The sequence below is a fragment of the Oryctolagus cuniculus genome, chromosome 10 (assembly GCF_964237555.1).
Source record: "Oryctolagus cuniculus chromosome 10, mOryCun1.1, whole genome shotgun sequence".
Taxonomy (NCBI): domain Eukaryota; kingdom Metazoa; phylum Chordata; class Mammalia; order Lagomorpha; family Leporidae; genus Oryctolagus; species Oryctolagus cuniculus.
This window is the reverse complement of record NC_091441.1, coordinates 23075511-23089566: the sequence shown is the minus strand read 5'-3', so window position 1 is coordinate 23089566 and position 14056 is coordinate 23075511. Positions and strand designations below refer to the sequence as shown.

Sequence of the window (14056 nt, the reverse complement as noted above, 5' to 3'; positions counted from 1 at the left end):
TCCGTGACCTTCTTTGAGCCCCTTTGTTCGTACATTTCACAGGAAAGCCCCCAAATCATTTTTCATGAAGTTTGATTTCTGCTATTCTCCTAAGGTTTTAATCCACCTCCACATTTTAGGAACTTATCCACAAATCAAAGCATATTTTAGTTTTATCGCTACTGAACATATTTACAGTTTTCAACACACACACAGCTAATCAAAATGTTTATGGGTTTGTAAAAGATGACCACATGGGTAACTATCTTATTTGTTCTTACATTTTCAGAAATGAACATAAAATTCAGATTCTTGTAGCTCACTATTTCATTTAAATGAGACTTTTTTTAAACCACAGTTTAAAAAAAAAACAAAAACTGATACAATGTATTAAAACACATAATAACAAGAGTCTACATGTAAAAATATAACTTTTACATACACAATTTCAAAATAATGATACGTTTGCCATTTGTTGCATAAAATTTACAAATGTATTTCATTACTATATAACTGGCAAAACAGGAGAACAGATGGAACATTTAGACCATTTTGATGGATTTATGGCATTTACTCAGTGCTGATAGGTGGAAAAACTACTTGAACAGGGATTTTTTTTTCTTAATACATGCCAAGATTGTGTGGCTGTCAAAATAGAAACGAGTTAGAGACAAAAGGATGCTGACAAATACTTAACTAGGAGCACTATTTGTTTACTGCACTATACACCAAAGTCAATCATTATAAAGATTCACGATGGAAATTGGTTCAATTGTGCCCAGACGTCAAAGCTAGCTATCTGATGAGTTGCTGTGCCATAGCTTGATCTATGTTTCTATCAAATATGTTAAGTATAAACTTCATTCATACTGGCCAGAGAAATACTGCACTACCCCTCCTCAAAAAAAGTGCAACTTAATGCTTTAGGACTGATAAGGCTTGTTATAATGCTGCATGATGATTGGATATTGGCATTTTTCAGACGAAGGAGGAGGCAGTTAAGTCATCTACTTTTTAGTAAACCCATTTTGAAAAGAAAAACAAAAAAAAAAGAAAGCAACAAAATCAATCAGCTCTGTCACACTACTTGCAATTTTCTCATTTGACAGTTTTTGAACTTTGTGGTTTTTTTGTTTTTGTTTTTGTTTTTGTTTTTTTTCCAAAAATCTGACCATGTATTCAGAAACGCCTCACTGCACACTACTTCGGCTACACAGGTAGGTAACACTTGAATCGTTTGTTAAATCACAGCCACTTTGATTATGTTATGTTTCCGATGATATAAACATTGGAAGGCACAGTGGTAACATTGTAGCATTCTAACCTTGTACCTCTGAAAATCCCAGAATAGGGTCACAAACGCAACATTACAATTCAGACAAACTCTTTTTGCCATGTCTTGGTAATGCTGCTTGTAATATCTACACGTGATGTGACTTTTAAGTCCTGTGTTCCCAAAAGACTAGAGAAACAACTTTCTACTTATTTATGAATGAGAAGCAACATCAGGGTCAGCGTTTCCTCCTGCACTACCCCTCCAGAAGCAGAGTTGGCACTACAGGTTACGATAACAAACCAGGGGAAGGGACAGAAATAAGACCAAAAAAAAAAAAAAAATTCCATATTTACAGTAAAATCTTTCTTTTAAAAAAGTTAATCAGTACTATTTTTTTTACAGGAGAAAAAAGTCTGAAACAAATGAACAAAAGCTTACCATAGTCACTAAATTTTTAATATATATTTATATATATATTTATATATATATTTGTCATAGGTCTATAAGATCCATCTGTTCCTCCTACCCTAAGGAATGGCTAATGTCATCACTTCGCTGTCAGGACGTTTGCTGGTTTTGTTAGCAGGGCAGCCGCGCTTCCCCTATCGATATCCAGGAATTATAAACACTAGCTGACTTGATACCAACAAAAACGTTCATGTCGTTTTCTTCAGAAGTACACTTTTTCATTATTGCAAGTTTACAATTTTTTTAAATTAAATATTTTTTTCAGACTTACAAATTAATTATATTTTTTTTTTCCAAAAGAAGTTTAGGCACAAATGCATTGTTCCACAGTGTGGAAGGATTGCCATTCAGTCTCTGGGCTGCGTCTCAGCCTGTACATACTGCTTTGCACATTCTGAATGATATGTTATAGAAAGTCGTCCCTCAAGTTGCACTTTTTCTTTCTTTTTTTTTGTTTTTCTGTTTTTTGATAATTGGGAATGGTGAAACCTCTTGCGTCTGCGATTCATAACTACTCAGACTTGTCTTATGTTACAAAAAAAGGGGTTAAGGAGAAGTGTTTATGTGGGTTTAAGATAATACAGCTGTTAAGGAAGTGGTCTCTTGTTTTAATGAAGCAATGTGGCAACTTGGACCTGAGAAAGGAAAAGAAGAGAGAAAATTCATTAATATGTTTTCTTTAAAACTTTTTCCAAGAAAAAAAACATCTGATTTTGGGCAAAATTAGACTGTTGTAGCTGATGTGCAGGTGGATTAACAAACGAATGATTTCATAAATGGCTGAAAACAAACTTGCCCTTTTACATCTGTCCCATGTGATTCGATGCGTCTCCCATTCCAGGGTGGGGGCCGGCCAAGGAGAGAGGGGGCGGCTCCGAGGACACCTTCTCTTCCTCCCTTCTTTTCAGACAGGCTGCCTTCGGATTTAGATTCCTTTCTGTGCAGGAAGAAAGCACAGGGCATTCAGTCAAGGCTGAGTTTTGGGGATGGACAGTGAGGTCGCATGTGCACATCTGACCCTTTCTCTTCGTTTCCACGTCATAGAAGGAAAGGGTCACCTGGTCAGTCAAGAGTAAAAGCTGAACTGGATAGTCAATCTGCATAGCTGCCTCATGTAGGTATAAAAATGGCTGGCGAAGCAACTAAATTAAGTTCTAGTTACTGATAGTGCTTACGGAAATCTCAGAAGAAAATTCTAGAACTTCAGTATGAGAGAAAGAACATTGCCTTATAGACTTAGGCCTGGATACGATTACGCTGAGTGATGCTTCAGTCTACCTGTCTGCTACTGCTCAAAGACCGTTCACGCGGACCACGGGCACTGACCTCGGACTTGCTGCTCCAGGCTGAGGATGACGGCCACGGCCTGGTGCAGGATCAGGAGCTTGGTCTGGGGCTTGTCACTCTTGAGGTGGAGCTGCACCATGCGGCCTAGCTCCTTGAAAGCCTCGTTGATGTCACGCACCCGCAGGCGCTCACGGGCGTTGTTGGCCATCCTCCGCTCCTTCTCGCGCTCTGCCTTCTGCTCTGGGGTCAGGTCCTCATCATCATTATTGCTGTGAGACAAAAGATATGCAACATTTTCTAATGGTGTGGGGAAAAATAAGGCGTCGTAATTATTTTTTCTTCTTACAGAGTATTTAGGGAACTTTTGCGCTTCAAGCCAGGTCCTTGTAGAATTGTATATCCACTTGACCTTGGGACTGGCTTAGACATCTGTGACAGTCCATATACAGGATCCTGGGTTTCTTTAGACACTGTACCCAAACCAAATCGGGCAGCATGACCTAGGTTAAGGTGAGGGCCCATGGTGTGGCCATACTCATGTCAGGTGGGCGAGAAGTGCAGGGGTGGAAATGGAAAAATGAAGCTTTCATTGATGAAATTACACCCTGCAAAGCAAGCCACCATCAATACAGGCTTAGCCTGCCCTGTGTAACCACACATAAGAACCAGAGTTTCCAAATAATCCTTTTTGTTTTCTTTAACTTGCACAGTATGACATCTGGAACCTATGTAACAAGTGACTGAATAAAGATTTCAGTGAGTCAAAATAAACATAAGTCAGTTTAATAAGAGTAAGAAGAAAGCCCTACATTGAAGATACTAGAGCTACGGAGGTGAGGACAGCACAGCTCTTGTCCAGATGTCTTGTCCAGGTCTGGCCATCCACTTGGCCTATTTGCATCTCATGTACTCCATGTATTAAATCAAAAGTCAGAAGAAACATGATTTCCATGGCTTTTAACATAATGAATGTCTATGAGCCCCCAAACAAGTTGGGGAACTCCAAATTGGTATTGGCTATGTAAACAACATAAAAACCCAACTTCTACTTAAAAATGACCACGACCTCACCATGAGCCAAAAACTAAGCAAAAGTGAATCTCTGATTGTGAATCCTATAATTCCTAACAAAGGCATAGTTGGATACAGTGTAGTCTGGAAAGATGATACCGGTTCAGTCCATTTCTGGGTATCACGGTGACCCATATGAACTTCACATAGATGGGAATTTGGATGATGAGACATCTGGAAAGCCCATCGCCTGCAGGAGGTGTCATGGGAGCAGGCCTTGGGGGAGATGTCTTAAGAAGGCAGAACACAACCAAGAAGTCTGAATGACTATCCACAGTTAAATTCAGTGAGAAACTTTTTTTGTGTGTGAAATACCAAAAACAAAGTAAACATCACTGAAAAGCAATCAACTCTCCATGACAAGAACCTCTGTGGAAGTGATCTTCTACAACAGTGTTAGCCTAGAGAATCAAGCACAGTCTTATCAGCCAGGAGGGTCAACTTCTGATTTAACACTCTACAAATCTGCAATATTCCCAGAATGGAGCTGATAGGTCATATCATCTCAGAGCTGCAGGACAAGTGGGAGAGCTTATCTAGTCAATTTGATGTCTCCATGTACACTGAATGAATGCTGGCTTAGACTGGAAGATTCTGATCATCTTCCACTACGAAGAATTTCTGGGTAACTTCCAGAATGACAAGAGCACCAACCACATGAAGAAGCACCAATCAATGAGAAATCAGAGTATTCTTGGATTGCAAGAAACTGTTGCACATAAAGATGAGGTATCTACGCCAGGAACATTTAGGTGGATAAGGAAAGTGGAGGAAGAGGAGGAGAGATGCTGTAAGACGGCTCCTGTCCCATAGGTTAAATTAACCGCCTTTCCAGATGACAAGTCTGCCCCAGGAGTGTGTGGGTCAACACTCAACTCCCCTGAGCCATCACAGAAGGCCCTCTTTCTCTGTCTTCTGACACTCCCAATGCTTCACTCCTCCAAGACCTCTGCAGGTGCCAAGGAAACCAAGGTTACTATTAATTCATTCCTATATCCCACTAGGCAAATAGGCTGCAATAAGTGAAAGGGAACAGAATGGAACTTATGCTGAGCTTGTCCTGAAGCTAAAATTTTGAGCAGTGTGTTTTTTTTTTTTAAAGACATATTACTTATTTGAAAGAGAGAGAGAGACTGATTGATATTCCACAGTGCCAGCTCCAGGTTTCCCACATGGGTAGCAGGGGCCCAAGCATTTGGGCCATTTTCCACTGCTTTCCCAAGGTGCATGACCAGGGAGCTGGATCGGAAGTAGAGCAGCCAGGACTTGAAGCTGTGATCACATGGGATGCTGTCCTCACAGGCAGCAGCTTAACCCACTGCTCCACCACTCAAGCTCCTTGGGCAGTATTTTTACAACCTTGAGAACTGCACACCTTGCACAAAGGGGACTTGGAAATAGGAAGACTACTATTTAGAATGTGCCTTTCACTTAGAAATTAATTGATTATGCAAACAAAACTGCCTGGATTTGCAAAGCATTGCTTTACAACACTGTTTTGCAAGTATACAGCAGGAAATGCCACAAAAGTGACCTTCCAACACAAGAAGGTTCTCAACAACCAGTTAAAATGCTGTGAACCTTCAAGGAAGCCATTACTATGCATAAGGTACGGCCACTAGCTAAGTTACCAAGGCTTAACAGAGAGGTGGCACTAACAGAGACCACACTTACAGAGAAGCTGTTCAGGATGTCAAATTCCCTTCTTGGGATTTCTTGCCAAGGTGGCCAAGCATCAGGAGACAGCAAGGATGGTGGGAAGGGGCGTGCTTGAAGTGTTTAGCATTTAGGGGACTGTGGCAAGGCATGCAATCTATGTCCATAATTCCATGGGCAACATGAGAATGCAGCATGTTCTTAATTCATAAAGATACAAATTCATACTGGATACAACCTGAGAAGCAAGGCCTTAAGAGAAAATACGTAGTCTTAGGACCAACTGCTTTAATTTGCAAATAAAAACAACCCAAAGGAATTAAGGCAAAGTACAGGGTGTCATGGTTTCAAAACCCATCTGACTACCAGATTAGAATTAAAGTTCAAGGACACAGATTCTAATTTAAAGATACCAGATACTTAAGAAATCAACCAGAAGCTATTTTCTCGCAGTTGCATTTTCTGTGGAAAGAAGAACCCAGGATGGGGAAAAAAATAATCAGCAATTTAGGCAATACCCTTTTACACCAACATATTTAAGATAAAGCTGGAAATTTCAGTATTTTCTCATTTTAGAGAAGTTAACAGTTGCATATACATTAATCGAATTTTTAACGTGGCTGAGATCTCTTTTTAGAAATGTTTGGAAAGAACATTTCTGACCAAATTGGTAGAATACGTATCATTTGCAAATGAAATGGTTTGTATTTGAATCAGTTACAAATTGTTTTTACGGTGTGTAATCCGTGTTGGGTCCAAATTCATAAATGCAAAGTCATTTCAGCCTTCCCTAGAGCACGGGTATCTGAATCGACACTTCTCGCGCTTCTAGAGTGGGCCTTTCCTTTTGTTTTGAGCTGTAGATTTACCTGCCAGGAAAAAACTGAATAGTTTCTTCCTGTTCTGTTCACTTCATCAAAGTCCAATAAAGGAATTAAATGAAGCGACAGTATTATATACTGTTACCTAGATCTTGACCTAGTAATTGATTTGATATCCTTCTTGTCGTCATCCAGTTTCTTGTCCTCAGCAGACTTGGTGTCTTGCAGGTTCTCATCACCCTCGTCGTCGGACTTGATCTCAGAGCTGCCCGAGGAGACGCTCTGCCCCTGGAGTCCTGGTGGCATGCCTGCAGACCAAGGAATCTGGGTGACACACGTGCACCAAAAGCTCACTGCACGCGCACACACACACACACACACAAATGCAGACGCGGGGACGCCAGAGACAATTCAGATTGCTCTACTGTGATCCTCCTGTCACTTGTTCCCTGATACCTGGTGAAGTTTCAAAGATGCACCTGCAGAAACAAGTTTTCCCTGCATTGGCTCTGAGGTTAAATCCTATTTTGCAATCTTTTGGAGTAGATGGTAATTTCACTGTCTACAAAACATCAACTTAATTGCAATGAAAATCATAATCATGAAAATCACACACCTCAATGTTCTGATTAAGAACCCAAGTAAATATCAGCTATTATATTGAGTTTCTTCCATATGCAATGATTTAATAGAAAAATGTCCTTAAAATATAATTCCCAGGGAGTACGCTAAATATGTGCAGTCAAGGCTTCAATAGATCCCCTAATGATATTCTGAAATTAGGCTTCTCTTAAGGAGTAATCAGCATTTAAAAATGGTACATATAGAAGGTAGTTCACTGCTCACTGAAGAAATTTCTGGCTTTATCAATGCTCAACTTTCCAAGATCACACCACATTTTAAAATGTGACTCTAAGAGGGGAAGCATGTCTCTCTATTGACAATCTGTGCAGTCTAGAACCTTGCCACTGAAAATTCAGCGCATGGGCCAGGAGCATCCTTATGACCTAGGAGCCCACTGGAAATCAGAACCCCAGGCACACTGAATCAGAGTCTGCACTTTAACAAGACCCTCGGGTCACACTCACCACATTACAGCTTGAGATGCACAGATCTAGAACAAAAACAAAGGCTCTTGAAAATAGAGGCCCACTAATTATCAAGGTACTTTAAGAAGTTCATGGAAAATGGAAATCAAAGAATAAGATCCTTTTGGTGCAAAAAGAAACAAAACTGAAATCCATGCATATGAGAGGAATTCAGAACTTCATGAAAAATGCCTATTACAAAAATATCGCGCATGGATTTCAATTTTTTTTTGCACCAAAAGAAATCCTTTCATTCCATTTCCCATGAATTTTTTGAAGTACTCTTCTATTAGTGTCCAGATAAAAATGGGCAGACACACCCATATATAAAAAGCACACTCAGATTCATTCCATGTTTAACCACTGAATAGATGCTTATCTCTGTCCCTGTGGCAGTGGTACAATTTTTTTTTTAAACACAAGAAGGAGTTTTAAGGAGATGTTATTTCAGTAACTCCTCCTCGGCTAGCCAGCCAGCGGCATAAGGAGCCTGGAATCCAGGTTTTGTCCCTTGTAGCACAACTTCCAGGGGGTCACAGAGAGTCCCTTATAGTCAGTGGTACAAGGCCATGGTTACAGGGCTACATGACTCAAGAGCACACGCTATCCAACCAATTCCACTTTTTAAATGTACCTACATTTCCTTCCATCTTAAACAACAAAAACAATTTCCTTCCTTCCTATTCATTTGGAAATATCATTTTCAGACCACAACTAACCACATTAGAGGACCCGAATGAGTACAATGTGGAAATAGCTAAAATAAAATTTCCTCTCATCAGCCCGTTGCCCCATTCCCTGCTGAAATAAGACCAGGATTTCAGAGGATGTTTGAAGAAAACAGTTACTGAAGAAATGCAATTAGCAGGCTAAGTTCTGTCCTGACTACTTTCCCATTTACTTACCATTTTTGTACCACATTTGTTTCTTGGTTTCCTGCCAGTGCTTCCTGGAGGCTGACGCCAAGGAAGCTTGGTATCCACATGAGGTCTACTCTTGTGTAAAATGAGGTCAGCTGTGCCCTTCTGGGGCCCACTCACCTCTGTAAGGGTCCTGGGGTGGGTTCAAGTCAGGGGAAGTTGCAGACTGGACAGGAAGCTGTGGAACCGGAACCTGATTTGGCAGAAGGGAATGGCTGCCTCTCAGGGCCACACCATCCTCACGATGGGCACCAACCTGAAAGGGTGACAGGAAGCACAGGGTCAGCGGCTGCCAGGCCAGGGACGGAACCAAGGAGGTGGCCTCTGAAAAACAGTACTCCCAAGCACATTCACTAGAGGGCGCTGAAGGACCGCACATGCACCTAGCGCTCCCTGCAGAAACACTTAACGCTCGGTAAGATGCCGAGCTGTACATCCAGTGACAAATATGGCAGAGGAGCTCAGGCAGGTAAAACGTCAAATTGTCTCCCAGGGTGCTGCAGTGGAGCGCACTGATTCGTACCCATCTGTCTTCCATCATGTCCGCCAACAGATCTGACAATTATCTTAATGCCCATATGCTTAATTGTGGGCTTCTCAATTCCCCCATTGCTATCGGAAATCCTACAGGAATTTCAATTTGGCATTCGACTTTCATTTCAGGGGATAAGATTCTCAGGCCTGCCATTTTTTTTTTCCATAATGCCAGCTAAGCCTCTGACAGCGGAAGCTACAGCAGTATGGGACATAGCCCCTGCTCGGTACAAATATAATAAAATGTCACCTGGCTTTCCAAAACTGGCAGCCCATTCCAAATTAATGTTTACTGTATTTCATCAGCTGCTGAGTTCCAAATCCAAAGGGGGACAGTTTCTGCCAATGCCACCACACCGGAAAATGTACCAATAAAGGTTTTATTAAACACACCAGTAATGCCATCATTGCTGTGTGAGGATGTTTGGACATTTTTCCATTTTTTTTTCACTATTCTGATCCTAGAAAGACACCATATTGTAAATACTCTTTATGCTTCCAAGAATAAAATTATAGAGTACAGCATGATTACTTGATTTGGAAAAAAAACACTGCTGAGCTTTTTATTAACTACTACTGCCTACTCTGGGGTCCAGAGACATTGTGCTTGTGGCCGTGAGACAGCACTTACTGACTTGATAGCATATGCCTCCAGGCAAAACCATTAAGCATTTGTAAACCATGAGGAATATGACCAGTTCACATTCTCCTTCGTATTTTCATGTAGTCGTTTTGGTAGCCTACTGTTAAGTGAGCATTTACTAAGACAGTGGTCCTAACACCAAAACATATTTATCTGTGCACTTACACTGCTATGAGTCAAATTTAGTTTCTCCAGTTCAAAAATATAAAACCACAAAGCTGAATCTTCACTCTTTTGTTTGCTTCCAAAATGTTTTTAAAGAATATGACCAAAGAATATGACAATAAGCATTTGAACCAACAACAATGAAATTCACAGGCCAGAATTTCATGCTATTTAAAAGCAGCCAACTATTAATGATCACCTTTCTCTATATCAGCACATCCTAAAAGAACACAAAAGAAAATACTTTGGGCGTGGGATCACATAAATCATTCTAATTATTCAAGTTCAAAATACAGTAAGAAGAGTGAAGGACTAAAAGCTTTTGAGTATCAGGAAGAATAAATGGGTGTTTTAGCTGAGAGATCTGGGGAGTTCCGTGCTATCATGGGTTCCTGTGTCAAGACACAGGCTTTTCTGGGTGGGTGTCATTTAGCCTCTCTCCATGGCTGCTTCTCGTGCATTGAGACCCTAAATATTTCCCAAAGCAGCCCGTTCCACTTTTACCACGAACTGAACTCTTTGTTAATTCCACTCACCAGTCTCAGTTTCCACCTGTGATGTTCACGGATTAAGTGCAAGCCCTTTTCTAATAGTATTTGCCTCTGCTGCTGCACCACCCGGGGCTTTCCTCCACACCTGGAGTCTGCGCTCTCAGCAGGCCACGCCCAGCCCGCGCCTTTGATCACGGCTCACTCACTCTTCCGATGCATTTTTGTTTTTCCTTCTGAACAGAAGCAGCAAAGTTGCTTCTGATGTGCCAGTTTTAGACTTGTGCACTCAGAACACGGAATCAACTGGTGATCCTTTTGGTCTAATATGTCAACGCCTACATGTGAATTTTACAGGCCTTGGTCAAGGTAGCTCTTTATGTCTGCCAATCACTATAAGCCTCCATAATGACCTTAGGGCCGATTCACTGTGATTGGCATTTCCAATGGGCCTGTTTTTTTGAATTTCCACAAAGGATGACTCCAAGCCAGAAAGCTGGCGGGGAGGCAGGCTGGAGTGCAGGAGAGAGGTGTATTTCCTCTATTTCAGTGTCTACGCTAGCAACACCCTCAAGCCTTTGTAGGCACTAAGGATAACACTTAAAGCACCTGCAGCTACTGATCCTGAAATGTTTGTCCCTCCAGCTTCCATTTAGCTTAGTTTTCACAAGAGGAAAAAAAAAAAAAGCTAACAACCAATCACCTTTTTATTTTCTTTGCCCCAACTATTATGAAAGACAATGCGACCAAGAGATAAATAATAATGACAGTCAACTGTGTCTAGATTCTAATTCTTACTGGGTTTTTTGCTGTGTAAGCAACATGAGTTACACAGATGCAAAATGAAGAAAATGACACTATAAGTTATATAGAATAAACCCCAAGCTTATTGGATACATGTGAAGAAAGAAAAACTGGTATAGAATAAGGACACAAGAATTAGCATCATGGGCTTTAATTTTGAAAACTAGCATATTACTAAATAGTAATAGCCCATGTGGTTCAGGAGTGTTCAGAACCTGAGCTACCTTCACCTTAGCATTCTTTGTATTTTGTTCACATCTATTTGATTTCAAATCTTTGTTTTGTATAACAGTAATAATAATAAGTATTAGAAATATACTTGGGACTACTGTTGTTCCAACTATGTTTTTGGGAGGATTACATGTATGTACTTTATCTAACTTGATCCACTTTCAGTAGATCATATTACATCATCTCAAATAACATCAGTTGGTTGCCACAAAGGAAGTCAGAGACAAAGTTGTCCTTTGTGTTTTAAGGCCTCCCTTGTAAACTACGTGTGTTCCAGGTCACACGCAAGACCTCTGACCAGGCCACATCCATGTGGCAATGAGCTTGATTCTTCCAGATGAATTCCATTGCCTAGGGCTATGGAGCAGTATTCCAATTTGAAGAATTAGTTTTGCTTTGCTTGTTTCCTTAGCCACAGACAGCACATTCTAACCCTATTTATTTAGCTTTCAGAAACATTATTTCTGGTCATGTAAGAGATAAGGAAAGAGAAACCGGGGATGGTCAGCCCGAATCTTTTACCAGAATAACTTAGAAACAGGCAGAGCAACTAATACTGCCATCTGTATGCACAAGGGTCAGTAACTTGTCTACCACCATATAAAAAATACATAAAAATGTAGCTGATTCTGTCAACCTACAGACAGATTCTAAGGATGAAGCATGGTGCCCAGTTTCAGAAAAATCCATGCTTCTTTAAAGCCATATTCTGATAACCTTTTTATCTAGATAACAGTAGTCTAAAGTTAAAAGCCAGCTTATGAGAATAACTGATTTTATTAATACTAAATTTTTTTTACAATCTTTAAGGACAGTCTTCTCATAGCCCCATATAATGTAGCTTTAGATATATTTATGTTAAAAGTAAAGATAAAACTTAAGCATTACTTGATAACTATTAACTGACTGACCAAAGAGTGCATTTATCAATTCAACCTATATTTTCTAATCTAACTGTCCCTTTGTGAGGTGTTGGGGGAAAAGTGATGAGTAACTCAGCTTTGGCCCCTGCCCTCATGGCACTTCTAACGCTCCTTTGTGAGAATTCACTGTGGCAAGTTCAATAGTAGGAAACATGGCTACTCAAGCTTGCTCAAATGAAAGACTTAGGATGATTTCTATAACTTATGTTTTAGACCTAGAAAGTTTTGGAAACTGAGGCCACTCCTTGCTTCCTCTGCCCCATTATTTAGCTTTTCTCTCTCCTCTGGTAGGTACCTTTGCTTCTGTCTGGCTTCCACACTCTCATGACTACAACCTCCATGGTACCTCCTGGAACATTCTTTCAAGTCTGCACCTTGGGCTAAGTCCCTCTCTGTCCTAGCATTTCCAAGCTCTGGCCAAGGCCATCTGATGACCCCACTCATCATTTTAAGCAGACATGGGTGATCCTGTGAGAACCCATGGCATCCTTGGGCCATTCTAGGATTGGGTGTTTTCCTGGTCCAGTGAGACAAGATTATGGGGTTCACACATGGTAGGCTTAGCCTGCCACTTCCCTAGACCTTCATGGCTGGGGTACTGGTACAAGCAAGTATTGAAGTTACATTATTTCTCAGGGCAGGTATTTAAATTTCTCTACAAAGGCCACCAATTTTTTAAAAAAGATTTATTTTATTTATTTTGAAATAACTGAGTTAGAGAGACAGAGAGAGGTCTTCTATCCTCTGGTTCACTCCCCAATGGCCTCAACCAGCTTAGTCAGAGTTGAGCCCATGTGGGTGCAGGAGCCCAAGCACTTGGGCCATCTTCCACTGCTTTCCCAGGTGCATTAGCAGCGGGCTGGATAGGAAGTGGAGGAGCCAGGACTTGAACCAGCACCCATATTGGTTGCCGGTGCCCCAGGCTGCGGCTTGAACCCACTGTGCCACAGTGCCAGCCAAGACCAATAATTTTTTAAAAAATTTATTTGAAAGGCAGAGAGAAACAGTGGGCAGGAGGGGAGTCTTCATCCTTGGGCTCAGTCCCCAGATTTCACAAAAGCCAGGATTGGGCTAGGCCAAAGCTAGGAGCCAGGGACTCCCTTCAGGTTTTCCATATAGGTGGGAGGGACCCAAACACCTGGCCCATTATCTGCTGCCTCGCATGGTGTGCATCAGCAGGAAGTCTGAGAGGAAATAGAGGCAGCACTCGATCCTGTGCACTCTCAAAGAGATGTGGGCATCCCAAGAGGCAGCTTAACCCATTGCATCAGAAAGTAATACTCCACTACTTCTTTTGAATCATATAAGCACCATATAATTTTCAATATCCTTATTTTGTGAAGAAAAGATTGGTATGCTGGAAGCATGTTTATATCACAGAACTTAGATTTTAAGGATTTGGAGGGATTTGGCAATCAGCTGTAAACTCTTCATTTTCCAAAGAAGAAAGCTAAGGCTGGAAATGGTTTAGTAACTCAGCCAATGTCTAGTTAGAAGACTAAAACAGATTTGAATCCAGAAGCACTGAACAATTTGATTGGATATATGCATATATACAATTTTATATATTACATTGGGTATATATAAATGTAGATGGATACATGAAGACAGAGAGAGAGGTGGGTAGAGTTAAGGGACAAAAAGGGATTACTTTTTGGAGCTTTTGTCTTATAACACACACTCGCAGACAAGCATATTACAC

At 40.8% G+C, this 14056-nt stretch overlaps 1 protein-coding gene across 50 annotated transcripts in view; it reads right to left on the bottom strand.

Moving 5' to 3' along the window:
* The window catches only part of TCF4 (transcription factor 4), a 390316-nt gene that overhangs the window by 2279 nt on the left and 373981 nt on the right, over window positions 1–14056 (bottom strand). For 30 of the 50 annotated variants that reach the window (XM_051851926.2, XM_070050130.1, XM_070050128.1 and 27 more), the window contains 5 exons: window positions 8687–8822; window positions 6704–6866; window positions 3050–3279; window positions 2520–2660; window positions 1–2358 (listed from right to left, as the gene is read on the bottom strand). The exon at window positions 1–2358 is cut by the window's left edge and continues 2279 nt beyond it. In XM_051851926.2, coding sequence (XP_051707886.1) covers window positions 2524–2660; window positions 3050–3279; window positions 6704–6866; window positions 8687–8822 — 666 coding nt within the window. In that variant the 3' untranslated portion in view covers window positions 1–2358; window positions 2520–2523. The remainder of the gene's footprint in view (window positions 2359–2519; window positions 2661–3049; window positions 3280–6703; window positions 6867–8686; window positions 8823–14056) is intronic. The other 20 variants (XM_070050136.1, XM_070050140.1, XM_070050151.1 and 17 more) reach the window with 1 other exon arrangement.